Source organism: Heloderma suspectum, chromosome 1, assembly GCF_057233095.1.
Source record: "Heloderma suspectum isolate Gila_16-S chromosome 1, 16-S_ref, whole genome shotgun sequence".
In the NCBI taxonomy this organism is placed as follows: Eukaryota; Metazoa; Chordata; class Lepidosauria; order Squamata; family Helodermatidae; genus Heloderma; species Heloderma suspectum.
Window position 1 is genome coordinate 131392367 of NC_139458.1, and position 27001 is coordinate 131419367.

General features: G+C 44.6%; 1 protein-coding gene across 2 annotated transcripts in view; it reads right to left on the minus strand.

Annotated features, from left to right (window-relative positions):
- LOC146357877 (SITS-binding protein-like) overlaps positions 1-26193 on the minus strand; it is a 72952-nt gene extending 46759 nt beyond the window's left edge. The window contains exons 1-7 of one of the 2 annotated variants that reach the window (XM_084828669.1): positions 26073-26193; positions 20930-21046; positions 20105-20175; positions 17106-17550; positions 5865-6036; positions 3118-3325; positions 1090-1240 (exon numbers count right to left, since the gene is read on the minus strand). In XM_084828669.1, coding sequence (XP_084684795.1) covers positions 1090-1240; positions 3118-3325; positions 5865-6036; positions 17106-17501 — 927 coding nt within the window. In that variant the 5' untranslated portion in view covers positions 17502-17550; positions 20105-20175; positions 20930-21046; positions 26073-26193. Of the gene's footprint in view, positions 1-1089; positions 1241-3117; positions 3326-5864; positions 6037-17105; positions 17571-20104; positions 20176-20929; positions 21047-26072 lie in introns of those variants that run through there. The other variant, XM_084828661.1, reaches the window with a different exon arrangement.
- Between the last annotated feature and the right edge of the window lie 808 nt (positions 26194-27001).

Sequence of the window (27001 nt, forward strand, 5' to 3'; positions counted from 1 at the left end):
GCATGATTAAAGAAGAATTTCATCCCAGGGGCCAGTGACTACACTGTTTGGAAGGTAAGACAAAACAGCAAAAGACTCTCAGTAGCTTCCTTACTTCCTACTTGTTACTTCAGCACAAAAGCTCAAGAGCAGGAAGCAGTATCAGAAAAAGGTGCTACATTGCATGGGTTTTGGCTAAACATAGACAGGCTCTTAAATACTGCTGGTGGTTATAGCTATAAGGATTTTTATTACTGTAATTAAGGTAGGATTTGCTTAGTGGGGCTTCCATTCATCAAGCTCACATAGTCTTAGCTTCAATAATGCTACAGCATTGGGCGCTCCCAGTGAATGGTATGGGATGAGACGGATTAGAGCCTATGGACCTGATCAGTGCCTAGATGGGATGCCAATGGGAGCCCCAGACAGTTGTTATCCAAATAGTCATTTTAACAGGATAGGAGGAAATGGCTGCCTGCTTTGTCCAGTAATATGCAGATACATTTATATTCTGTTACCTGGAATGTACTATATATATAAATGATATATATAGTATATATATATACTAATGAGGCTCAGTCTATGTAGACAAAAATATATAAGGTGACATGAAAGATTAAAAAAATTGTGCAAACACAAGAACAGTTCTAATAATTGTGCATGTAACTTAATAAATACTGGTGTAGGGTGCTATTGAAATGTGCAGCAACAAAGCCCATTTGGATTAGTGGGTTTATACCTGTAAAGCCACCTCCACATCCTTGTGCACTTTTGCACTTTTGCACATCTGCATGTTGTGTGTTTGTGCATACAGCTCTGTATCAATTGGTTGTGTGTAAATGTGCCAGATCCCTAATGAAAAATCAAAGTCTATAGTTGGTATGTTTAGTCATAAATATTAAACACCTAATCTAGTTGTCACCATAGTAAATGAAAACACCCCTGTACATGGAAGACTCACTGGCCAAGGATTTAAGAAGTGATATCCCTAGCTATAATAATTGAAGGCAAAATGCTGGAATTTTTAAAAATGTGTGGAATTATTATGGTGGACAAAAATTCTGCCCCATAGCTCTGCAGCTTGCCCACACCCTCCACAGATCCACATACCGTATTACGAAGAAGCATTGTGGAAGGCTCATTGAGAGTGATTAGCCCCTCCCCGAGATGATGTCTTTGCAGCCTGTTGAAGAAAGATCTTAATCCTTGCTCCATTCTGGCAGGAGAATCTGCTGCTCCATAATACCTCCAGACAGGTAATCTGCATGGGTAGAATGAAAGAATGGAGTCTACCTTGATCTTAGCAGCTAGTCATTTGTCTGGCCCACAGATTTTCAAGGTGAGAAGGACAGCACAAACCCAAAGTATCTGGGTTGAACCAGGACATCTAGATGTAGATATTAAAGTGGTGGGGGCTCTTATAGGCAGAAAGCCTCTTTTCCTTTTCATACAGCATATGAACATCCCCACTTGCTTCAATTTCTTGTGTTCATAGTACAGAAAGGATGTGAGGGTTCATGTGCAAATTGAACTAAAGCAGGGGTGGGCAACCTGTGGCCATTGGGACACATGCACACCTCAGCCTAATTTCAAAAGCTTTCTGCATGCGATAAGTTCAGGCCTATGGCAAGAGTGATCTGTCCTTTCCCTGGCAGCCTGCTGTGTCGCAAAGAAGAGGGAGATAGAGAAAGGGGGGGGGGGAGAGAGAGAGGGAGAGAGAGAAAGAGAAAAGGAGAGACCCACCCACTTTGGTCTCTGGCTTTGCCCATCACTGGCTTTGACCCCACTCACAGCTGACCAACAGTCCCCAACAGATTGCCCACGAGAGAATGCAGCCCTCAACTGGAAAAGGTTGCCCACCCATGAACTAAAGAAATCCAATACATGACCAAACACACCACCTGTAGTAAGGGAATTGTCATGGTAGGCCAGATCAGCAGACCATCTTGCTCAGCATTTTGTCTGTCAACAATGGTCGGCCAGCTACTTCAAGAAAGCTCAGAGGTGTGCCCCCCTCTTGTTAATCTCTAGCATCTGGCAGGTGGTGAAAGGTGAAGACTAAGGTTGTGCTTTGTGGCTACTATGGTTAGTAGCTACCAGTTGATATATTTTCCATGTGTAGCATTTTTCACGATGGGTTGTATATGCATTTTCCAGAGTTCTAACTCCACCAGTAAAGCAACAGTTAAATCGCCATCTCTAGTACACCACAACTGATAATCAAAATCAATGGTCACACTCTTTTATAGGAGTTAAAGGGTGCAGTGATTTACAGGCAGTAGTGATTGGCTGAGTATACGCACCATTGTAGTGCTAATGGATGCAATCAAAATGTTCTCCCATGTGCCACAGTAGTTATTATAGCTGATGCTAATAACAACTAAGGGTGCAATCCTATGCATGTTTAGACAAAAAAAGTCCTACAACTCCCAGCATGCCCCAGCCTAAATGCATAGGATTGTGCCTGAAGGTACTTGATCATGTCAGCAATCCCTAAAGGAGTTTACAACAGCAATGTTATTCACTGCCAGTGTTCTAACTAGTGTTTAAAATTGTTGCATTTATAAGAACTAAATGCTTATTCTTTTAATATGTGAGAGCATTCATATTTAGTAAGGGGTTCTGTGTAACAAGCTATTGGCCCCTCATAATGAGAGTGTTCACAGTAAGGGCCAAACATGATGTTGCACACATTTATGTGTAACAATAGTGCAACTGCCTATTTTAAAATGGGAAGGCCATTTGGGAAAGGGTGATTTGGACTGGAGAAGCTGGAAGGGGTGCTTAACCCTTTCCCCATCCATGGGTTTGCTGCTCTGAATGACTCCTCAAGCTGCTTTCCCCTTCCCCACAGGGTTACAACTTGTGTTTGTAATCAGATGTCTGGAACTCCACAGGGGAAAAGAAGAGTGTGTGTTTGGGATTAAGAGCAGAGAGGTGGTGGGTGAGGAAAGAGTTACTTTCCCAGTCTGCTCATTGTTGCAGTTTTTTAATGGCTTTGGAGTGCTGTTATACAGGTTCGCATATAATCTGTAGTTGCCCCTCAGTATAAAGAAGCTCCTTATATCCGTAAGGTCTTGCCATTAGTTAGTTGCTTGGATGCTCCCACCCCTGAAAAATTCCCAGTAACTTTCTTACCTGAGTAGGCCACTATCTGGAAGCCTTCGTGGTTGTCTTGAGAACTGGCTTCCCACTTCCTGATGGGCGGAGATGATGCTTTGACTGGCACACACTGTGTACTGCAGGGATGCCATGTCAGTGCCAGGGGCACTCTCAAGGCAAAAATGTTGGTTCCTCTCTACTGAGAGGGAGATGGGTATTTCTGAGGCACTTATCACAGTCACCCCTTTGAAGAGAACCAAGAAAAAGGAATCGGACAGTTAAGACTGCGTTTCACTTTGCATACATCGGATGCAATTCCAATATCATTCTTGATTGACAGTGTGAAAAATAAGAATTGTTCCTCCCTGCTCCAATTTCTTTGAGGATGATTAATATAGGAGAATAAGCCTAAATGTGGTTCTCTGGTGTTTGTTCATTCTGCATTCAAGGTCACAAGCTTCTCTGTGGCATCCTAGTAGTCCTAGATAACGGGTGCAGAAACCTCTTTCAGATGAAGGGCTGCTTTCCATTTTGGAGAAACTCTTGCAGGCCACATTCCATTGGTAGGTGGGGCCAAAGGCAGAAGGGGCAGGGCCACCCCCCCCCCCAGTATCATAATATTTTAGCTTAAAGCTCTTACAGCCAGTAACTAAGCCTTAGGAGAGGCATCTCAACCTTTTAGAATGGGGAAAAACTGCACAAAAACCAGGAAACCACCAAACGTATGGTGTTGGATGGAAAAGGGGTGTGGTCAGGGGAAGGGTGTGTTTCCTTCTGGGGGAGCACAGAGGGCTGGCTTTAGCCCCTGAGCCTGAGGTTCTGCACCCCATCCTAGATCAACCATCTGTTGACACTGAAGCACAGTCATCCACAATCTGGCATCCTCCAGATGTGTTGCACTCCAACTCCCATCACCTCCAGCCAGCATACTCTAGCAGATTATCTTAGCTGGGGAACACAGTAGTAGATGGACTCCTCATGGCTCTGCTTTGTGTATTTGTGTGTCAAAGTCACATAAACCCATACGTGACTCACGTATACTAGTTATATTTTTCATGGCTGAGATCATATAAACAATCTGTTGTTTACTGATGGAATAATATGTATAATAACTATAATTAAGTAGAAAAATATACAAATGCTAATGGAATACCATCTGTGTAATCAGACCTCTTGCGACTGTGGACGTGCATGGCATCTCCAAACTGAACACAGCATGGTAAGAAGTGCTCCCTGTCTTCCCAGGTGGTTAATCCTGGCAGAGGAATCCTGTTTCTGGTGTGATACTTTGCCCAGAGATGTGGAACATCTTTCTTCAGGAAGAAGCCTATTCTTTCCGCTCTTTTGAAACACGACCAGGCACAGGCACCAGGCAGCTGGCAGCTCTCAGACTCCTTACACTTGCGGCATGAAAAAATGCTTTTTGAAATGCTGTCGCACTATTTTTGCCACATGTGGACGTTGATAATATGGGACAGAATGCAGAAGAGAAATCGAAGAGATATTCTATCTAACCAATATAGGGTTTGCATTTGCATTATAGACACATTTTAGCGCAAATCCATTCAGGCTGCATTCATGAAAATACCACCAGTCTGTCTGTGGCAAATGCAGGGCCAGCCGTAACGTTAGTCAGAGTGAGGTAGCTCCCTGACGTGGCATATGGTAGGTGGTGCGGATGGGGTGGCAGCAGCAGCCCACTGGCTGTTCCCCTCTGTTGGCGGAGACAGCTGTGGGTGCCACACTGCCCGCCCTGCACCCTCTAAGCTAGCCTGCCACAAGTGCCGCTCTCCCTTACTGGCACTAAAATTAGCCTACATGCAACCTCATCTTGTCAGTTTCCTAGTATCTTACCTACTCCACTTCACAGCTCCCTTTGACAGCTCAAACATACTAGGAAATGAACCAGGCAAGACTATACCTATTGGACAGCTGTAAGTGCCTGCTTGCACATTCGCGAAAGACCAAAATAATAATAACAACAACAACAACAACAACAAAACAACAACTATTATTATTGTTATTATTAAAAATTGTGACCCCATTTGCACTATTTTTGAGGCACAGGAAAAAGAAAAGAAAGAAGTGGTGAATGAGTGACAGTCCTTCCAAGGTGCTGTGTCAGCATTGGTGGAGGGGCACTCACTGGCAAGGGAGGCTTGATGCAGCACTGCTGCAACAGATCGGGAAGAGTGGCATGGGGTTTTTTGCCGCTCTTGCAAATCTGCTCTGTAGCCAATCCCAGCAACCCACAACACAATCACTGTCCCGGATTCAGACAGGGAAGTCCATGAAGGGGAAATTTGTGCACCTGCAGTAAGTGCTCCAAAAAGGAGCAACGAAAGGCAGGTGTCGGCAGGGGGGGGGCGGAGGGCAGGGAGTTAATAACTCCCATTTCTGGGCTAGCTGGAGACTCAAGGAAGTGCTGAAAAGGTGGATGACACTGAGAAGTGTCAGTTCAACAATTTAAAGCAAGAGGATCACATTGTCAAGGGGTATTGTCCCCCCCTTTTGATGCACCTGTGTGCAAATTAGCTTACATGCAGCCTCATCTTGTCAATTTCCTTGTGTGTTACCTATTATATATAAGAATTTGCTACTCTTTCATGAAACTCAAAAACAGCTGCCTTAGGCAGGTGCTTCACTCTACCTAATGGTAGGGCTGCCCCTGCAGACACACACACACACACACACACACACACCTGAAATCCACATTTAAAGCCATGAATGTGTACTTTATAGTCCGCAGTGTTGGGAAATAAAGTGAGGAAAAGCAATCTTACCAGTGGATCCCAAAAAATATCTTTCTAAGACAGATCCATAGGCATTTGGGGTTTGGGTAAGGTTGCTGATAATGAATGGTTGGGAGTTGATGTTCACATTGTTCATAGGCCAGTGCTGGCTGCTGACACTTGCTCCTCCATACCAGGACATATTTACCATGGAAAAGCAGTCCTGCAAAGCAAAATATGAGAGATAAAATAATGCAGAACAGTGCTTTGGCTTTTATGGACAAGGAGGAATAATCTAGCAATACCCATTTGTGATGGGAAGCACTAGGCCAGGAATAATGTAATACATGGAATAGTGAAGGTACAGGTATAGGTCTCTAAGCATTATCACACATGCTGGAGACAAATCACTCCTGCATCTTCATAGGCAATCTCACAGCGGGGGGTGTTGAGCCTCTTTCAGCCTGAGGGCTGAATTCTATTTTGGATAAGCTCTCAGGGGCTGCATTCCAGTGGTGGGTGGGGCTGAAGGCAAAGGGGGTGGGGCCGAAAAACAAAAATGCAAGCATAATTTAACGTAAAGCCTTTACTGCCAGTAACGAAGCCTTAGGAGAGGGACTTAAACATATTAGAATGGGTAGAAAATTGCAGAAAAGCTGGGAAACGATGAAACAATTGGTGGTTGGTGGAAGAGGCGGGTGCCAGAGGAAGGGGCAGGGTCATCTGGGAACTCCAGAGGGCCAGATTGGGACCCTGGGCCTGACATATAGCTTTACTATATGCTGAACCAGATCTTATCTAAGACCTGGAGCAGACGTGAAACTATGATCACATAGCCATGGTCAAGATGATCAGAGGAGTGTGGGGATACAACTGCCAAGAGCCCTTTCTTCAATGCCTTCCAGGCTTTAAGCCACTGAAGCTACATGGATCTGTAAGCTCAGGATGATTATAGTCCAGCTTAATTGAGTGTTTATATTTCTTTTTGCCTAACTGCTTTTCATGATGTTTTCAGTAAATGTATTAAAGTATTACAGGGTACTTCCAGATGGGGCTTTTATTGTGCAATCCCCCTGCCTCATTCACAGCCTTTTACACAGTCCAGACATCATTGCATTTCATTTGTGACTGGCCCATGTTTTCCCACTGCTTCTTTCATCTTTTTTTTTTTTTTAACCAGAAAAATAAAATCCATTAAGGATGGAATGATGGAATAGCCACACAATGCCTTTTGCTTGATAGCACTAGGAGACCTTCCTCTGGGAGCACCCATCATTGCAGTGGCTAGCAGAATGCGATGGTCTTAGCAGGATTGAGATCCAGCTCTGAATTATCTCATACAGAATAATTGCAATTGTTTCATGATTAGAGATACGATTCACTGGATTTAAATAATGAGTGTTAATATTTCAAGTATGCTTATGCAAGCTCACCAGGCACCTTCACCTTTGGCATTTTCATCCTCTAATGGTTTATCGGGTAGTGGGAACACAGAGCAGAGAACTCCAGTCGGCATGCGTTCTAAAGGGCTGCTGAAGGCAATGGAACTATGCCAATGTAAGCCAGCTAAAATCTAATCCTCCTTGATTAGCCCTCCTGTATCCACACACCACTATTGAGGGGATGCTAATCTTGCCTTTGCAAGCAGGTAATACATAATAATAAATAACTTGGAAGATAATGCCAGTTTTTCCAGTTACTTACCAGCATTATAATTCCTGACTTGAAAATAGTTTTCTCAGAACTGAAAAAGCCCCATTACTTCTCTAGATGCTACAACATGGCTGCCAAGGCCTATTGTCAGAGTTGAAAGTTCAGCCCTGTATTAGAATTATGGAATAGGCTGGCTAAGGTACTGTTCTTCCTTAAACCCCTTGGCCTGACTTCTAGGACTGAAGGCGATTAGTCCCAACAATACATTCTCTTTCAGCTTACTAGGCATGCAGAAATGCTGCTAACAATCTGTTATAGAATGCTGCCATTGTTGGGCAACCTAAAGCACACAATCCACATAGCGGCCTATTCACAAATAGTTTGGCTTTGTTCCGCTCAAGGTCAATGGGATGGAGCAACCTTGAGGAGAAATACAGCTGGCTACAATCCTCAATTAATTTACCATGAAGTAAATCCCACTGAACAGTGAGGCTTACTTTTGAGTAACTTTCAAGACTGGGTTGTACATCATCCATGTCCTCCTAGCTACTATGTTTTTCTTTTCCATTATATATGAGCAACTCTGGATGCTACAACGTGGCTGCCAAGGCCTTTGGTCAGAGCTGAAAGTTCAGCCTTGAAAGCCAGTGTGGTGTAGTGGTGAGAGTGTTGGACTGGGAGCCAGGAGATGCAGGTTCTAGTCCCCACTCAACCATGGAAGCTCACTGGGTGACTCTGGGCCAGTCACAGACTCTCAGCCCAGTCTACCTCATAGGGTTGTTGTTGTGAGGATAAAATGGAGAGGAGGTGGATAATGTAAGATGCCTTGGGTTCCTTGCAAAAGGAAAAAGGGTGGTATACAAATGCAATAAATAAAGAAATAAATAGCATTAGAATTATGGAATAGGCTGTCCCCAGGGACACCATCACATGGACAAATGTAATGTGTGAGGTGGGCTAGCACAGCTATCAACCACAATTCCCTTCAGTGTGACATTGTGAGCTAAGATGCAACTGCAGTCACTGGAATTGCTGTAGATTACATCTAGGGTCAACCAATCCATGCATTGTGTTGAATCACATGCCCATGGATTGTGTAGACTACAAGCATGTACCCCCCAAAAATGTATACTGTAAATAATGCTCGTAGACTACAATGTTATGAAATGGGCACATACTTGATGGCTTATTACGTCTCGATGGACTAATTTGCACAAGCATGCTCATCACTCAATGCCTGCAAATCAAGTGATAATTTCCATGTGCAAATGAGTAATCAAAAACAGAAGATCACAGATAGTGGTCTTCTCCAGGGCCAGCCCAAGACATTTTGCTGCCTGAAGCAAAGAACAAGATAGTGCCTCTTCCCGAAGACTGGACTGGCAGATGCACCTATCTTCAACACAGATGATGGGACACCATCCCCTACCACATCTGAAGGCAGCAGGCTAACCCAGGAGGTGCAGAGAAGGCTGCACTGCACACAGGTCTTTTCTCCAACACTTTGCTGCCACCTGCCAGCATCTGCTGCCTGAGATGACTGCCACACTCTGCCTAATGGTAAGGCTGGCCCTGGACTTCTCCTCATATCACCACCTCAAGTGCATTGGGCTTTCCAATTAGGGATGTATGAGAATTTCATTTGTGCTTGCAAAACATGCAAGCATGCCTATACAAAGCCCCAAACATAGGCATGGGCACACGTCTGCCAAAACTGTTCACAAATTGCTGGACGTGTGCTTGCGTTCAATTTGCACAACTTCTCAGTTCAATTTTGCACAGTTTTCCTAATTTGCACAAATTTCCCCTGCAGACTGAATCAGCCCCGCTTTAGTCTATGGGGGAAATTTGCACAAATTTCACATTCAGTCATTGCTCAATTTGCCCAATTTTCCCATTTGCGCAGAGCAAGGAGCAATTGCAAACACACAGGAATCATACATGAGACGAGTGGCAAGACGATGTTCAGAGAATCCTAGCAGTCTCGAGCATGGCTTGTTCACCCATCCCTATTCCCAGTGAAGCAAGCTCACATATTCAGTTGCCTATCATCAACAAATCCCCTTTCAAATGTTCAACTGGGTTATAATGAATATATGTGTGGGAGAAACAGTATTGTGGCAGCGGCAGCTTCCATCCTGTCCTGCGTTGGCTGCAGCAGACTCTGAGTAGCAGGCAGAAATCAAAACAGAGTTAGGCAGCCAGATATGTTACACAGTCCAGAAGCAGAGTCAAGAAGGAGTCCAAGGGTCATCAATCACAGGGCAAGGTCTGGGAGGCAAGGACCAAGGTAGAGAACACTGGAGCTACAAAAACAGCATTGTTTCCAGCACTGACTAGGTGGACACTGAAGGCTTTTACCACCAGAGCCTGCTGAGCCTCACTCAGGACTCAGCTGCAGTACGTTAGAACTCTCTAGCCAGAGCCCTACTCATAAGGAGACACTCAACTTTCTCTTGAGCAGTTCTTTTTTGTAAGAGGCCCTCTGCCTGGCCATGGTCTGAGCCTGTACCTCCAGGCACTGGCATTCTCGGAGGCTGGGTGGTGGATCAGCATCCCCCTCTGACTCAGAAGCAGAACTGTCCACCTTTCGAGGATGAAGATCTGAAGTCCTCTCTCCTGAGGGTCCAGAACTTTCTTGGTCAGCCCCAGGATCCCCTGGGGTGTAAAGTTCCCAGGGACATTTGGCTCAGAAGGCTCCAGATTGTCATCTGAAGAGGATTCTTCCAGAGGGGGCATAACACATCCCCAACCAATATTCATTATAATATCTGTAAAGAGCCCCTGCATGTACAGCAGTCTCTACAGATGTTATGATGAACATTAATATGTTTGGTGGTGGAGTCTGTTGCCCCAATGCCACTCCCACTCCCCCAAATGTTCAGCATACCCAGATGAACACCTGTAAGGGGCTCAAGCATTCGGTAATGATGTTACTGGGAGTCAGAATGGTGAAGTGGCTAGCATATTGGACTAGGGTTGTGGACACCCAGGTTTAAATACTAACTCATCCAATGTGGCTCAGTTGGGTTGCCTTGAGCCAGTTGCTATCTTTCAGTCTGACCAGCTACACAGCATTATAGTGAGTTTAAAGATGGTAGGGGCAGAGAAGAGAACTACATACACCATCTTGAGCTTGTTGGAGAAAGGGTGGAATAAAAATGTGATAAATGAATAAGATGTGTGAGGAATTAAGGGCAGTAACCAATGCTGCCACTCCACTTATATCATTGTTGTAACCCTAGCATAAGGGACCTTGAGCGCAACACCAACGGTGTATGCTGGCACAATGGGTTTTCCAGGGAAACCCATCATGCCAGCATACACTATTGGCATTGCGCTAGAGGTCACTTATGCTAGGGCCAGTGGAGGCTGATGGCTCTGCTTTCGGTGGGGCTGTGAATCCATTCTGAGTTCCAGTCAGAACCAACCACAACTGTAAAGGAGCTATCCAATATGCTGAACCCTATCCCCAAAATAGGTTCAGAACCTTTTATTTATTTATTTATTAAATTTATTAATCGCCCATCTGACTGGTCACCCAGCCACTCTGGGCGATGTACAACCCACCATAAAACAATTTAAAACAATAAAATTTTACCATAAATTTTTTTTTTTAAATACCCTAACCCACCCCAAATGCCTGCCTGAACAACCACGTTTTTAATGCACGACGGAAGCTCATTAAAGAGGGGGCATGACGGAGTTCCCTAGGGAGGGAGTTCCACAGAGTGGGGGCCACCACAGAGAAGGCCCTCTCCCTCGTCCCCACCAGTCTAGCTGTCCTGGCTGATGGGACAGAGAGAAGGCCATCCGAGGCTGATCTTGTTAAGCGGCCTGTCTGGTGTTGCTGGAGGCGCTCCTTAAGATAGGCTGGGCCGGAACCATATAGGGTTTTAAAGGTCAAAACCAACACCTTGAATTTGGCCCGGAAAACAACTGGTAACCAGTGCAACTCCTTCAGCACTGGAGTGATGTGATCTCGCCGGCGGCTGTCTTTAATCAGGCGAGCCGCCGCGTTCTGTACCAGCTGCAGTTTCCGAACCATCTTCAAGGGTAACCCCACGTAAAGCGCATTACAGTAGTCTAAACGAGAGGAGATCCTTGGATAGCTCCTTTAGAGTTCTGGCTGGTTCTGACTGAAACCCAGAATGAAGTCACAGACCCACCAAAATCAGAGCCATCAGCCTCCACTGGCTACTGCTACATTAATGGCGTAAGCAGAGGGTTAGCATAGGATACTGCCCCAAGAGATATACGTGCATATATATTTAAAAATAGCAAATCTGAAAAGTACACAGGGCTACATGGTTTTGTCTCTCTGACCTGGCCATGCTCCTACCATATTGCAAAGAATTGTGAGTCTGTAATTTCTTCTCAAATATCCTCATTGCCCCAAACCCTTTAAAAGCATTTTCTTCGGCTAAGCAATGGGATCAGCAATTTTTACCTCCCATGTGATTGCACAATCATTGGCAAATATCACAAGGCTTCTTATGTGAAAGCCCAGACACATTTCAAGGGGGATTTGGAATTTTTGAAGGTATAAGTGTTAGCATTTATGTTGTCTCCTTTGCTCCTTTGTAAGGTCGGTCTGCCACTAATGAGGGAGGGGCTCCTCCCTCATTATCCCTGTGATGCTTTTCACACAGTGTGGCTCAAGAGGAACTGGGAATGTGGAGCGTGAAAATGACTTCTGTCTCAAATGGCTAATTTCAAGCTTTCTCTTTTAAGTGGACAGAGTGATGGAGAATACATTTGAAAAATGCCATGTATTATCGAACTCTAATCAGTAACTTGACTGATAAATCTAAATGGACTACTCTTCCTCACTGGAAGTAGGCTAAAGTCAATGCAATTCTCTCAGCCTGAGCTATTTGCATAGCACATATAGGGCGCAATCCTAACTAGATAGGCGGCCGCCTCCGACCTTGGAGGCGACCACCTATCCAAAGCAAGGCAGGAGACGCATAGGGGGATAGTTCCCTCCATGCCTCTCCTGCCTTGCTATTTTTCGCTAGACAGCCGTTTTAGGCTGTCAAGTGGTGGCGGGGGGGGATCAGGAGAGGAAGCTGCCGTATGACACTGGATGTGTCATACGCGCAGCTCTGCTCTCCCCGCCCCAGAACGCCCCCCAGCCCCAGCCCTTTTCAGTTGCTCCATGCGGAGGACGGGGCTTCTCCATGCTTCCTCAGAGGCAGCGCGGACGAGAGGGGCAGTCAGTTTTCCAAGAACCGACCTCGAAGCGCGGTCTCTGAGGTCGGGTCGCAGAAACGAGCATATCCTATGGCCTGCTAGACAGTGGCCAGTGGCCAGAGGATTGCCCTCATAGAGAGTGTGGCTGTGAAACACTGCCAAGGCAATAGAGCAATGGGCTTCCGAGATTATTTCTTAAGAATGCAGGAGGCCATATGGGTATCCTGAAGGTGCATCTGCACAGGTTTGGTGTGGGCACTTACATATGCGTTGAACTGAGCACAGTGGTTCCCAGCAGCATCACAGGGGTGGTCTGGGCTGCACTGTCCACATGACCCAACCAAACTATCCCCATTTGCTCACGGAAACTATTCATCTCAGCACTACAGCAAGCCCTGTGTGGAAGTGCACTGACATCTTATGCATGACATTTTTATTTTAAATGGTGGTGTCCTTACCTAAACATTCACACACACATGCACACAAGGCTACTAGCCATGATGGCTATATCCTGCCTCCAGTACGCCTCTAATATGAGTTGCTGGGGAACAGCAGTAGGAGAGGGCTATTGCACTCCTGTCCTGCTTCTGGCCTTCCCACTGGCATCTGGCTGGCCACTGTGGGAAACTAGACAGGCCTATGGTCTGATCCAGCACAGCTCTTTTTATGTTCTTATATGAAGCTCCAGAATTTGATAAAAGATTAAGTACAGATATTAACAATGTACAATAAAATGCTTTTAATCCCTACCTTTCCCATTTTATAGCTAAAACTGGGGACAGAGCATGGTTTTTCCAGGGTGCTGAAGGTAGTGCAATATACAAGAGGCATAATTGCTGATGGAGTGCACACTCATCCTACTATTGCTTCTAGTACACACCTTTTTTCAGGTTTGTTTCAAAAAGCCTTACATCCTTCAGTCAGGATGACCATAGGACAAAAGAAACACATGTGTACATCAAGAGCAAAGATACCTTTATGGTATCACCCCCAACTCTTAAAAACAATAGTCTCTTTGCAGTCCAAACTTGGATGAGCAAACGAGTAGGGGTGGTGGAGAATTCCGCCACAGACTCCAATGAGGCTGGATTCTTTAGAATCTGCCCCCCCCCGGAGTCTGTGGCAGAACAGACCATCCTCCCCCCGCCACCCCGCAAACTTCGTCCCAAACGGACCCTACCTGGCACTGGCTGGGTCTGGGTTCATCCACTGAGTCCTTGCATCCGCTGCCGGTGTGCGGATGCAAATGGCGTCCAGCATAGCAGACGCCATTTGTGTCCCTGGTCCTTTCGTGATAGGCTATGTAAATATTTACATAGCCTATCACGAAAGGACCAGGGACACAAATGGCGTCCACTACGCAGGATGCCATTTGCGTCCGCTCACCGGCAGGGTAGCAGACGGATGTCTGTCTGTGGATGGGCCCAGCTGGTGGCTCCGTGGACTCGCCGTGGAGCAGAGCTGGCTGGGGAGGATTCCAGGGGGAGGAAAGGATCACGTCCCCCCCTAAGCAGACCCCCCAGGCAGATTGGTGAGTGGAGTTCGTACACCCCTACAAACGAGCAATTCTCCAAACATCGTCTCGCTGCTCATCTCATGCCCGATTCCCATTCGCATTTGTGACCACTCCTCACTTTGTGCGGATGGGCAACTTGTGCAAACCAAGCAGCAACTGAATGGGAGATTTGTGCAAATCTCTCCAAATTTGTGCAGCTTTCCTAATTTGCACAAATTTCCTCCATAGACTAAAGTGGGACTGATTCAGTCTACTGAGGAAATTTGGGCAAATTGGGAAAGTTGCACAAATCCAACTGAGAATTCAGAATCAGGTGAACACAAGGACACACTTGACAATTAACAAATATTTTTGGTGGATACATGCTTGTGTTTGCAATCAGGACTTTGAGCGGGGCACACTTGCATGTTTGGTGAGCAAAACCAAAATCCTCATACATCCCTAGTCCAAGCATCCCCATTCTGATTACTCAGCTTTTGATATGGATCTGAATACTGCTGTGCATTCTCAGCCCTCTAGTGCAGTCAGGCGAAGAGTTGTGGGTATCCCTATACACTTAAGATGTCTTTTATTCCAGAGGATTACAATAATCTAAAGTATGGCTAGCTCCTTTCGGATCTCTGTGACTCTCTCTCTGTCTCATCCTCAATGTCAGAAGAGATGTCTGAATCCCTATCTATGAAAGGGGTTGCCTTCATTTTGAGACTTGTGGGGCTTCCAGATCCAGCTTTTATTGTGCTGTCGCAGTGCCTCATTCACAGAATTTTATGGAGGGTCCAGGTGTTGTTCTCGTCCACTCATAGCCCTCCCGTGTTTCCTCACTGCCTCATCCGTCTCTTGTATTACTGCAGAAAATCCATTTAGAAGAGATGGAATAGCTGCACAATGCTTTCTCTTTATTAGCACCAGAACCCCTCTGTCTGGAAGCACGCTTTGGTTAGGATACTGCTATAAGTCCTCAACATCTAAGAAGACTGGGCAAATTCTACCCTGAAACAGAACGATTCACTGATTTTGAGGAATTTGAACCACCATGATCCTCATGGTCAAAACTGATGGTGTTTCCAGATGCAGGGCTCCTAGCGCTACCAATCAAAAGACATTGTGCAGGTATTCTGTCTTTTCCTCCTTTCTGTGACAAGGAAAAATACGGAAGAAGCAATGGGAAAACATGGGAGGAGCACAAATGGAAGATGTCATCATCTGGACCGCCCATAACATTCTGTGAATGGGGCAGGGTGATTCCACCATAAAAGCCTCATCTGGAAGCACCCTGAGTGGCTTAATTAGAGCTGTGTATAGTGTCTTCTGTTATTTGACCTCTTCCTCCTATTTCTGTCTTTCCAAAATGAAAATGAAATGAAATTGTCTCTTTCATACAAAATGAAATTGTCTCTTTCATACAAAACATCCTGACTGCACAGATTTTGAATTTATTTCATTTATGACTAGTATATCAGTATGGAATAAACGAAACTAGGCATATGTAGTGCATATAGAGACAGAAATAGGGCAGATCATCCACTGATTTCAGAAGCTATTTTCAATAAAGTTACTTTAATCAGGTTTGCCCCTATCTTTAACTGAAATATAAAATAGTTGGAATGTACAAGAGAGCTTCGGCTAGTGGGTGATATAGAAATGAAATTAATTAAATTCATTTTGCTTTATTTTTTAAAATACTTCTCTCCCATTTTCTATTCTACACTAGCAATGCTAAAATGTTTTGCATTCCATACTAAAGGAACGTTTTTATATTGCTCATGAAAATACACTTACTTCCAAGTAAATTTCCTTGAGATCACATCCTTTTGTATGATTCTAAATTAAAGGTACTTCAGAAAGGACTCTCCTTTGTCCCAACTCCTGGACACAACTCCTTTACATTAATGATAGAACTCCAACAACTCTTTAGAAAAATAAAACTTGCTGATTTATTTTAAGGATGATTCTAAATGGTTACATATCATTTGGACCATTTAAAAAAAAGTAACCTACCCCAAGTCCTGAGAGGGTCAAGGCTAAAAATCCAAATATATACATACATTGATTTCAATGCCCCATTGCAAAATACTTTCTGTGAAATATTTTTAGCACTGAATCGTGAACCTATTTCCTTGGACAAAATTCCCATTCATTTCAGTTGGACATTTCCAGGTAGGTATGTTTAGCATTGCAAAGAAGAAGCTGTAAGAAGATCAGACATTCAGGAAACACCAAAACATCCTTTGCAGCTTTGTATAGCTAGAGAAAAGCACAGTTCTTAGATTTTGGCGCTGATACAGAGATATTTGTTACTTTCAGAATTGCACTTAAGCTTTTTTTAAAGCACAGAATAAAGGCTATGAAGACTCCTGTTATCATCCCATAATCAATAATGTGGACAATTATCTCTTGACTGTGGTAGCTATTGACCTTTCTTGGCTTATTATTTTCATTGTGATTTTATGTATTTTTATTTCTTTCATTTTTAGACACACACCTCTTCCATCACTGGAAAATCACAAAACTGAAATTGAGCAGTGAACATTGATTTAGCATTTAGCTGGCTGATTTATTATTGTATTGTTGTCATTTTTTTATTTTATGTGCAGTTTAATATTCACTATTACACCTTGAGATTCTCAGAGGGGTTATGCAGAAGAATCCTACCATCTAGATTTGGTTTACAGGATTGTCATAAATCGGGAACACAGCAAAATAGATTTTCTACATTTACTGCAAGAACCAACTTCAATGTGGCAATTGTTTGTTATGATTGCCACTGTCGTCAGTTATCTGATGTCTGTGAGGACAGATGTTCAGTCTTTGCTCATGTTCCTGCAGGTCACCTTACAAGAGCTGAAGATCTACCCTATAAACTTAGTTGGAGGATGCAGTATATGTGAAATGGTTTTGTGAAATGAACCGAGGCTGTTGCTGGTTACCTTGAGCTTCACCTGGCAGCGAAGAGGGGTCCAAGTGATGCTATAGCACTCCGTGCTGGAAGAAACACTTGGTTCCAAGGAGATTTTCAGGTCTGCCATGGCTTCCCAGGTGTAGCAAAATTCCGTCTTGTTCAGCCAACACAGGTTCTTCATGAAAGGTACCTCCATGTCTGGGAAGCTTCCCATGTTTACCACCAGCAAAGTTTTCTCTTCTCTCAGAGTCTGCAGGACAAGGGAGTGAGTTTTCCGTTCCCAGATCAGACCACTGGCACTCCCTCTCAGGATCCAGTTCTTGTTTGGCTGATCCACCACTTGCCAGTAAATAATCCCAATGGTCATCACAAAGAACACGGCCACCCCGAGGCAGGCGGCTGCTCCTTTCCAGGTCTCATTCATTTCCTTCAGCCCCGAGTCCCACGTCACCTCTGGGATCGGACTCGAGTTCCTGGGACGATTGTAAGGCATTTTACCATATGCAGAATTTTTTTTTAAAAAAATAATGATCTAGCAAGGAATTTCAGGCCATACAGAAGAACTCTCCCTTTCTGAGCTTTGCAAGAAGCTCTGTTCAAATTTGATTCTTCCCCCCCTGCTGTCCACGAATAATTCTACACTGTCCCTGCCCGGAGGAGGGGAGGGGGGGAACAAAAGGAGTGGGGAAAGGTAAAACTTTTCAAAGCTTTTCCCAGCACTTCTCACCGCATGATTCAAAGAGAGACTTAAGTCTGGGAAAGTGATTCTAGCCAGTTCTGTGCTAGAGAGAGCCAGCAAAATATAGCTGCAAGTCGGTGGTGTCAGATCCGTTTGCGCCTGCCAACGGTGCTCGAGCCATGACGTTCCTTGGGCATGTCAGGCTGTGCCTAATCAGGGGCTCTGCCCATAGCTCAATGGAAGCCCCGGGCACCAGGGGAAGCTTCAGTCCTACACAAGAGAGAGTCTGCTTACAGACAGAGTCAGTGGGCGGCAGCTGTGTTAAGACACTAGACACAGTCAGTTGAACTCCACACGTCTGGGTTTGGATGGAAGCTTTTGAAGCACAAAAGTCCACCAAATGGGCTGGTTTGCTTCGAGAGCATTGCTAAAGCTCCTTAGGTCTGAGGACAGTGAACTGAGAATCTAAAATAAGAAGTGTATCTTTATATGCTGTTGAGCAGCCACAGTTACGGAAAGAGAATTAATCATCCATTCTTAGTGGTGTAAACAAGCACAGGGGCCTGGAAGTCAAATTATGTTAGAGAGAGTTTGATTCTTTGAATGGAATACTTTACAGATGTCAGATAAGTGTATTATTTTGGCAACACTGGATAGCTATATGTACCCGGTCTACTCAGCTCTAGTCAGGCTTCACTTGGAGTGCTTTATACATGCACACACAAGCACTTGGCTTGGGAATGCAGTGCAGTCCTATGCATGTTTACACATAGAATTGTGTAAGTCCTACCATGTTCAGTGGGGTTTACACCTTGGTAGGTCTGTTTTAGAATTGCAGCTGAACTGAATTTACTTTATTCTGAAGCATAGGACATCATCAGGATTTAGAGGTCTGAGGTGTCTCTCTTTTAAAAATACTGTTTCTTACTTTTAAGGCAGATGCAGAACCCCTAGGTCTGAGGGCTCTTCTGCAGAAAAAAGAAGTAAATATTATTTAAAATATTTCTGTGAAACCCAGCAAAGATCAACTTCTCATTGATATAAACTGGACAAGTTCAATCAACTTCTAAGGAGACTATGTTGTTAGACATAACCAAAAATTGGATTCATTACCTTCCCAAATTTTACTTTTCCAAGTCAGCAGCTATAGCTGCTGCAAGAAATCTTTGAGATCACATATAGTCTGGGGAGGTCAAGGAGAATGAGACTAACATCTCATATGCTTTCTAGTAGTAGTACTAGTAGTACTAGAAGTAGTAGTAAATAATAATAATAATAATAATAATAATAATAATAATAGTCTAAACTGCTCTGAAAAGATCTCAGGGTAGGATACAATCAATAAAAACAATTTAACATGAAATCATAAAACCACAACAAAAACCCGCAATCCAGTATAACATCGTCCATGATAAGTCAAACTAAGCAATGGCCAAAGAGACACAAAAGTTTGGCTGAAGAGCCAGGTCTGGACTTGGCCCCGTGAGGGAGCCAGTCTTGGCTCCAGCTGTGCCCACAAGGCATCCCAGAGCAATGGTGCAGCTAGGGTAGGGCTTTGGGGCCAGAGTCCAGGGTCCTGCAGTCCAGGGTCCCCCCAAATGGCCTCCATGAGTGTGACAGGTGACATGGTGACACTTTCATAGTCAAGGGCTGGCCAGGTATGTACATGGCTACTACAGATGCTCATTTAATTCTATAGACTTTAAAAATAAATTATCCTTTTCTGCAACAAAATGGTGGTTATTCCCAAGTAAATGTGTTCAGCATCAGGACAGCAGAAGCAAACACCATTCATTCCTGTAGTCATGATGGTGCTTTGATTTAAGGGCGCAATCCTATGCATGTTTAGATAGAAAAGAGGCCTACAACTCCCAGCATTCCCCAGCCAGCCATGTAGGACTTTTTCTGTCTAAACATGTATAGAATTGCACCCTGAGTGAGTTTAAAATGTAAAACCGCATGTGCTCAGACCATTTCTCTCTCCCTCTCTTTAATCAAGGTTGGCAAATAGTTTTGGAGGTGGTTGGTCTAACTTGTCAGGAATGTAGAACCAACTGTATAGCATGAGATGGCGGGCGCGGGGTGGGGGAGAGAGAAGAGAAATGTTAGTTGTACACTTCACAACTGAAGTAATACACATGACCATCTTACCCCCCCACCCCCAGCCTGGTAAGAACTTTACGTCCACAGTTTTAAATTCCCTAGCTGCACCACTGTTCCAGAATTTAACACAAAGTTAGAAACGACTGACTGGCTTCCACTGAAAGTGTAAAGATGAGCCTGCTAACAAAAAAGGTCAAAACAGTTGAAAACTAGCCAGATAGCAAGGTTAACTACACATCACTCACCAGAAACGGCAGGAAAAACAAAACAATTCTGGGACAGGGATTTGGTATCCTTTCCACCACTCACCCGGTTCCTGATGCAGGAGGAAACAGCGCATGATTAGTGTGTTATCGTGGTATAACAGCTAGAGTGCCAATAAGTGCAAATAAGGATTAAGGAAATATGACAAAGCATCTTCAAAATAAAAACGATGCCAAAAAAAGAGGGTGGTGGACACAGGGCTTAACCCAAAGTCATCCAGAGCTCTTACCTACCCTGCTGGTTTTGGTCCATTGCATGTCCTCTTCATAAACTTAATCTAAACCAGCCTTCGCCAAAAGGGTGTCCTCAAGATTTGCAACTCCCATAATTCCCAGCCAGCATAGCTCAGAGGGAACTGGGTAGTGTGTGTGTGGTGGGGGCAAAAGACATAATCCCTGCTAATAAAAAAGAGCCCCAGTGCTTCAGCCCTGCGAGGTCTGAGGAAACTTGATATCTCCATGCTTGCCAGTATTGCAGAAAAACAATACTGAGATTTGGTGTGTCCCCATCCCCCCACCCCCCGGCTGTAGAAGTTCTTATTTGTAGAAGTAGTTATTAAGCTGTAGCTCCTGAACAAAGGCCCAGAAATAGTGCCCACTATTAAGAGAGAAAAGGGTGCCTCAAATGCATGCCCATTTAAACATTAATATGTAGAGACTGGTCATCATTCCTAGATATCTTGCGTGCCTGAGGAGTTTATTAAAGTTCTGACACAGGGGTGTCCTCTAGTCGAAAGCTGTGTAAGATACAGTGGGAAAGATACATCGCGATTTTTCTTTCTTTCTGGTCCTAGTTAAAATTCATACCTGGGATCCTCGATAAAATACAGGGTTATTACTTCACTAGGACACATGGCTCCATGACAGCAACAATTCTAAAAATAAGAGATGCTCTTCCTCGAGAAAGAGGAACATCTGGCAAACCTAGGGAAATACAGGAATGGAGTTATTTAAAACAAAATACTAGAGGATCTCTTGCATGATTTATAGGAGTATGAGCTTTTTTACAAGAGGTTGTTAATCTGCTGTATCTCCTTTTGATTTTATCACAGAATTGAGATTCTACAATGAAATGAGAATATACAAGGAGCATTTCCTTTCTTCCTTTTCCACTACATAACCCCTAGGTGGCACTGTGCTAAAGAGAAATAGCACAAATACACAAGAGGAAATTGTGCTTTCTTTCACTTTCACAATTAAATGTTGCATTTTCATTGCTCTAAAAAACCTCGCCTGGTTAGAAACAGAAGCTAAACTGGAGGGTCATGATATTGTCTAAAGAACCTGTAAACAATAGTGAGAGGGGAATGACAAGTGCACAATAAATGCTTCCTGTAGAAAAACCCTATGTCTTAAATAGCTTCCTTCCTTCCTCTTGTGGGACAATTTTTCACCAAGATTAGAGTGCTGGAGATGGACCAGAGAAATCAATATGTACACATAACTGGTGGATTTCCTGGCTCATGACCCTAACTTAGCTGTGCCAGATTTTGTCATGCCCCTACAGATGCTCTAGAATAGCCTTCTCCCAAAGTGGTGACCTCCAGATGTTTTAAACTATAACTCCTTAGATTCTTGACCATTGGCCACGCTGGCTGGGGCTGATGGGAATTGAAGTCAAAACATCTGGGGGGCACCAGGTTGGGGGAGGCTGCTCTAGAACCTGTCATTTGGTAGGCATATACTGGCATGGACATTGTAACCAAGCCCATTTGGCTCTGCATATCTGGTCCACATCTACACATCTGGATGAAAATGCTTGGAGTACAGTTGTGAGAACAAACAACTGCAAAGCTGCTGGATACATTTATGAGTGCTATGGTGATGGGTTTAGGGACACGGTAGCTGCCAGCCCTCATGAGTCAGTGCTTAAATGTGCTACCAAAAAGTGCACACATTTTAATAACATAAGAATGGCCTTCCTGGATGAGACCAAAGTTTATTTGGCTCAGCATTCTGCTTCCAATGGTGGCCAGCTAGATGCTTCAGGAAGATGGAAAATGATGGAAAAGACTATCACCTCTTTCTTTTCCCCCAGCCCCTCATATTTAGGGGTATGATATTTGTACATGGAGATTCCATACAGTCATCATGGCTAATAGTTGTTGATAGACCAATCCTACATGAATTTATCCATATGGGCATCACCACACTTTATTGGAGTGAGTTCTGTATATGGTTTGTTTATTTATTACATTTTTATCATTTCCAAGAAGCTCAAGATGGCATATGCAATGTAGTCATCCCTCTCTTTTATCCTCAGCATCCTCCCCGCTGCCCTGAGAGGTGGGTTAGGAATTAGGATGAGCACGTTTGACTGATTCAGGGTTAGCCAGTGAGCTTCACGGCTGATGGGGAATTTGAACCTGAATCACACTGGCCTTTGTCCAATACTCTAACCACTATGTCATACTGACACAATTATCCAGTGTGTTTACTGCTACTTCCTTGTGAAGCTACGGTAAATCATTGTGTGACCCTGAGTTAGTCTAGTATTATAGGAGAGAGGGTGGGGGAAATCTCTCTTTGCCCTCAGTCACCACACTGCTCATATTTTATAGCCCTCTGGTATATCTAGACAATCTAAGAGGCAGCAAAAAGTAACATTGTCTGTTGACAAAAATAAATAGGGTTCCCTCTGAAGAAGTTTTTTAATCCAAAAACATTTGGATACAGGAATTGCATGTACACACACACGCATGAATATCTATATATATTAGGGTGGGCACCCTGAGGCCTTGTCCTACTTTCAAAAGCCCTCTGCAAGCAACCAGTTCAGATCTCTGGCAAGAGCATTCGGTCCCACCCCCAGAAGCCCATTGGGCAGGGAGGAAGAGGAAGGGGTGGGGAAAGAGAAGGCCGTGCCAGAAAGAACGAGGGAGAAAAGGGGCGGCCCTGCCCACTCTTGGCTCTGGCCTCACCCACTGTTGGGTTTGCCCTGCTCTCGGCACTGCTGGCACGAGAAGTTCTGCAGGGGCCTGAGGGAATGTCAGCTGTCAGTCAGGTGGAAGGAAGGCCTGTCCCCTGTAAGGAGCTCTCACGGTTCATTCTTTGCCTCTGCCACTACTGTGAGAGAGGAGGGCCTTCCTTCCCTTGCTGCTCCTTGGTGATGGTAACTCTCCTCATGTCCTTGCCGTAGTGGCAGCTTGCAGGCTATGCCATTGCTGCAAGGAAACTAAAGGCAATGCCACATTCTCCACTTTTCTTTCTGAGGCCTGTTAAGCACTCTTACACTATCCACACATAGCCAGTCTGGGTAGAGAGAACCAGACTGGGCAATGTGTACAGAGAATTCCCGGCCAATGCCAATCTGCATAATCCAGCAACCATCTACATAGTCCTGAGCACTTCTTGGTCACTCTAAAGCAGGGATGGGGAACCTCCGGTCTGCAGGCCTAAGGCAGCCTGCAAGGCTCCCCAGTGTGGCTTGCGCCACTGTCCCAGGCCACGCCCCTCCCTTGGCATGATTTTCATCCCAGTGTGGCATGCTGGACAGTAACATTTAAACCTCCATGCCCAGTCTGCTGCCATAGGGTTGAAAACACCTCCCTTCTTAGCTGATCTGCATGGCTCCAATGAGATGGGGGGGGGGGCGAGAACGGGAGTGTGTGTGTGTGCCTGTGTGGATGGTGTGTGTATGGATGGTGTGGATGCAGTGTACATGTGTGTATGGATGGTGTGTGTGAGAGTGAACATGTGGCCCCCAAGAGGTTTCTCGGGTGTCAATCCAGTCCTCAGACCAGTGGATGCTGGCTGCTCTGATTTCGGTGGGGCTGTGAGTTCATTCTGGGTTTCATTCAGAACCAGCCAGAACTCTAAAGGAGCTATCCAAGGTTCTGAGCCTATTTTGGGGCTAGGGTCCAGCACTTTGGACAGCTCCTTGAGAGCTCTGGCTGGTTCTGACTGAAACCCAGAATAGATGCACTGCTCCACTGAAATTGGAGCCACCAGCCTGCATGGCCTCAGGCTGAGAAAGGGTCCTCACCACTCACCTTTAGGTTGCGATCAAGTGTTTATTGGACTTTTATATTTAAATATATGTGGAACCCCTGCTATCTATAAGGTCACGTGGTACTGCCAATGGATATCTGTGCATTGTGGAGGTTCTACTCCCTGCATCATTGTAAACAGTCATGTTGGGAGTGAGTCATTAACCAGACATCAGGAGACCACGGAGCTACCACTGCTGTGTCTTTCCCCCTCACGCCATAACATCTAGGTGAGCATAGCACACATGACATCATCATGGTGTCTGTTGCCCAGCCCTTGCCTTTCTTGGCTGACGGTTGGCTGCTGGGGCTGGCCAATGCACAGTATGATTATGTCATGCCGTGTTTACCTAAACATTAGGAGGAAGAAGGAGCAAAGAGATATGGAATGGTGGCAGCTCCATGTTCATATAAAATTTAGTTAAGCCCTCAGTCTTCTGCCCCAATGCAAATATTTACACTGCGGCAGATGACAGGACCTCCACAATGCCCAGGTGCAACACCATGCAAGCCCTTTGGCTATCAGAAGTTAAGTTGGAAATGACTGTTGGATTTTACTGGGCTGTTTATTGCCTTAAGATGAAGTATGCCAGATGAATTTGGTTATGGATTAGACATTAAAAAGTTGTTGACTTTGACAATGGCTTTGAGTTCAGCAGTAATACAAATACTATTAAAAATTACAGTCAGTCCAATCTAAAAGCAGAGGAACCCTGATTCCTCCTCCAAAGGAATCTCTAAGTATTGACAATGAGAACACAAATGACCAGGACTATGTTTATACTGCAGTTCTGCAAGAGTGTAGGAAAAACAAACAAACCCAGGTATGATACTGAGTGCAGGATTAGCATCCTGAGTATTTCAGGTTTCATTGCTAAGAAAAAGAAAGACAGTTTCTAGTACATATGAGCATGAGCATAGGCTTGAAAGTGTATAGGCAACGCTTGCTTGAAATCTCAGAAGCTGGCTGGGGTAGGGGTGGGGATGGGGGGCTAAAAAGGATTTCCAAAGTAGTTGCGGGACAGGGCTTCAGCACTCCACAGAGCTCCTTGTTTTCAAACAGCAGAAGAAGAATAAATGATGCGCAATCATAACAGCTGCAAGATAAATTATGTGAAAGAAGAGAAATTACACAAAACATGCAAACTTTATACATGTTACAAATACAGCTTTTCTTGGCACAGAATTTTAATCTAAAATATGGTTCCTCCTGCTACTTTTCTAGTTATTTGTTACACTGACTTTACTATGGTTGCTACGATGGGGAGGGACTGAGGCTCAGTGGCAGAGCACACACAGAAGGTCCAGGGTTCCATCTCTGGTATCTCCAGTTTAAAAGTTCATGCAGAAGGTGATAGGAAAACCTCTGCCTGACACCCTGGAGAGTGGTTGCCCGTCAGAGTAGATCAGCCTCCCCAACCTGGTGCCCTCCAGATGTGTTGGACTACAACTCCCAACATCCCCACCCAGCCAGCTGGGAACTGTAGTCCAATACATCTAGAGGGCACCAATTTGGGGAATGCTGAAACAGACAGTACCAAGTGGATGGACAAATAGTCTGACCCTGGTCTAAGGCAGCAGCTTCCTACATTCCTATTGATTATTTTTAATAATGTAAATTGCTTTGAAAGTCATTACTGAGAGGTGGTATTTTTTTTTCTTAATCATCATCATCGTTTCTAACATGGAGTACGTGTAGTCCTGAGGACAGCTGGATGCCTGCCCAGAATTCTCCTTCGCTAACAGTAACTGGCAAGAGTGTTGGGTGAGTCGGGGGGGGGGGCACTATCACATCTGAACGAATCTATACATGAAAATTGAAATGGAGAGGAAAAACAAACACTTCTTCCTCTGTGCCCTGTGCAACTACAACAGACCAGAGAAATAATTCTTTGGAAGGAAACTTATTACCAGGTAAATCCAGTTTCATGGACATCTGTTCTTCATGGAAGAAATCTTACCTTGTTGCAGGGGCCTGTGGTGGCCAGTGATTCCAGCCTCACAGCCGCACTAAAAAGACAAAGTGCTGCAGTCGACAGCTCCTCAGACAGATTGGTCCTGTGTAATCCAAGGCTTTTAAAATGCTGCTAGCAAAAACTTGGAGAGGCTTTTGCAGCAAAACAGGAAGCTTAGTGCTGATCTCAGAGCAAAATGTATCAACAACGGTTGTGGGTGGATAGATGTACCCTTGAACAATCATGCTGCTGGCTTCTGTAAACCACCAGTGGCTTTCCAAGTGCTTGTGGCGACATCCTAAAGGTTGCCGTGAGACAGACCAAGTTGCATGGTTCGGAGATGCCAGAGCTGCAGACACAAGCCCCCTGGTTTCTGGACAGTGATAAAACCCAGGCCTCCTGGCTGGCCAGATGAGCTAGAACTCTTGCGTTACGCCTCCCAGCAAACTGTTTAGAAATAACACTGAGCAGATAGGCTGGCCATAGAAGAGGCAGGATCCGACCAATTATTGAGGCACAGCAGCTGCTCTGTGATGGAGGTTGAGCGAACGTGTCTTGTTGTTGCATGGAAATGTCCAAGTGCGTGGAGCTGACGTATATCTTTGTATATGTATGCACATACTTTGCCAGATTTCCAGGGACAAAGTGTATAAGGAATTCCTATAAGGGAATTGGTAGGATTTCCACAGAGTTGGGCTTTTTGTTTCTTTCCCTTCCAAGAGAAAGCATATTATATGCATTGCCAGAGCTGAATTTGACTGAAGAGCTGCTTGGGGGGAGGGGGGTAGTATAATTTAGCAAAATACATGTAGGTCATGATTTTTTGAATGTATGACTATGCTAAAAGCAAAACACCACAAACTGGACTGGATCAAAATTTCCTCCTCAAGCCCCAAGCTACAGTGGTTCTAAAATGTGGCCAGCAAGTCCAGCTC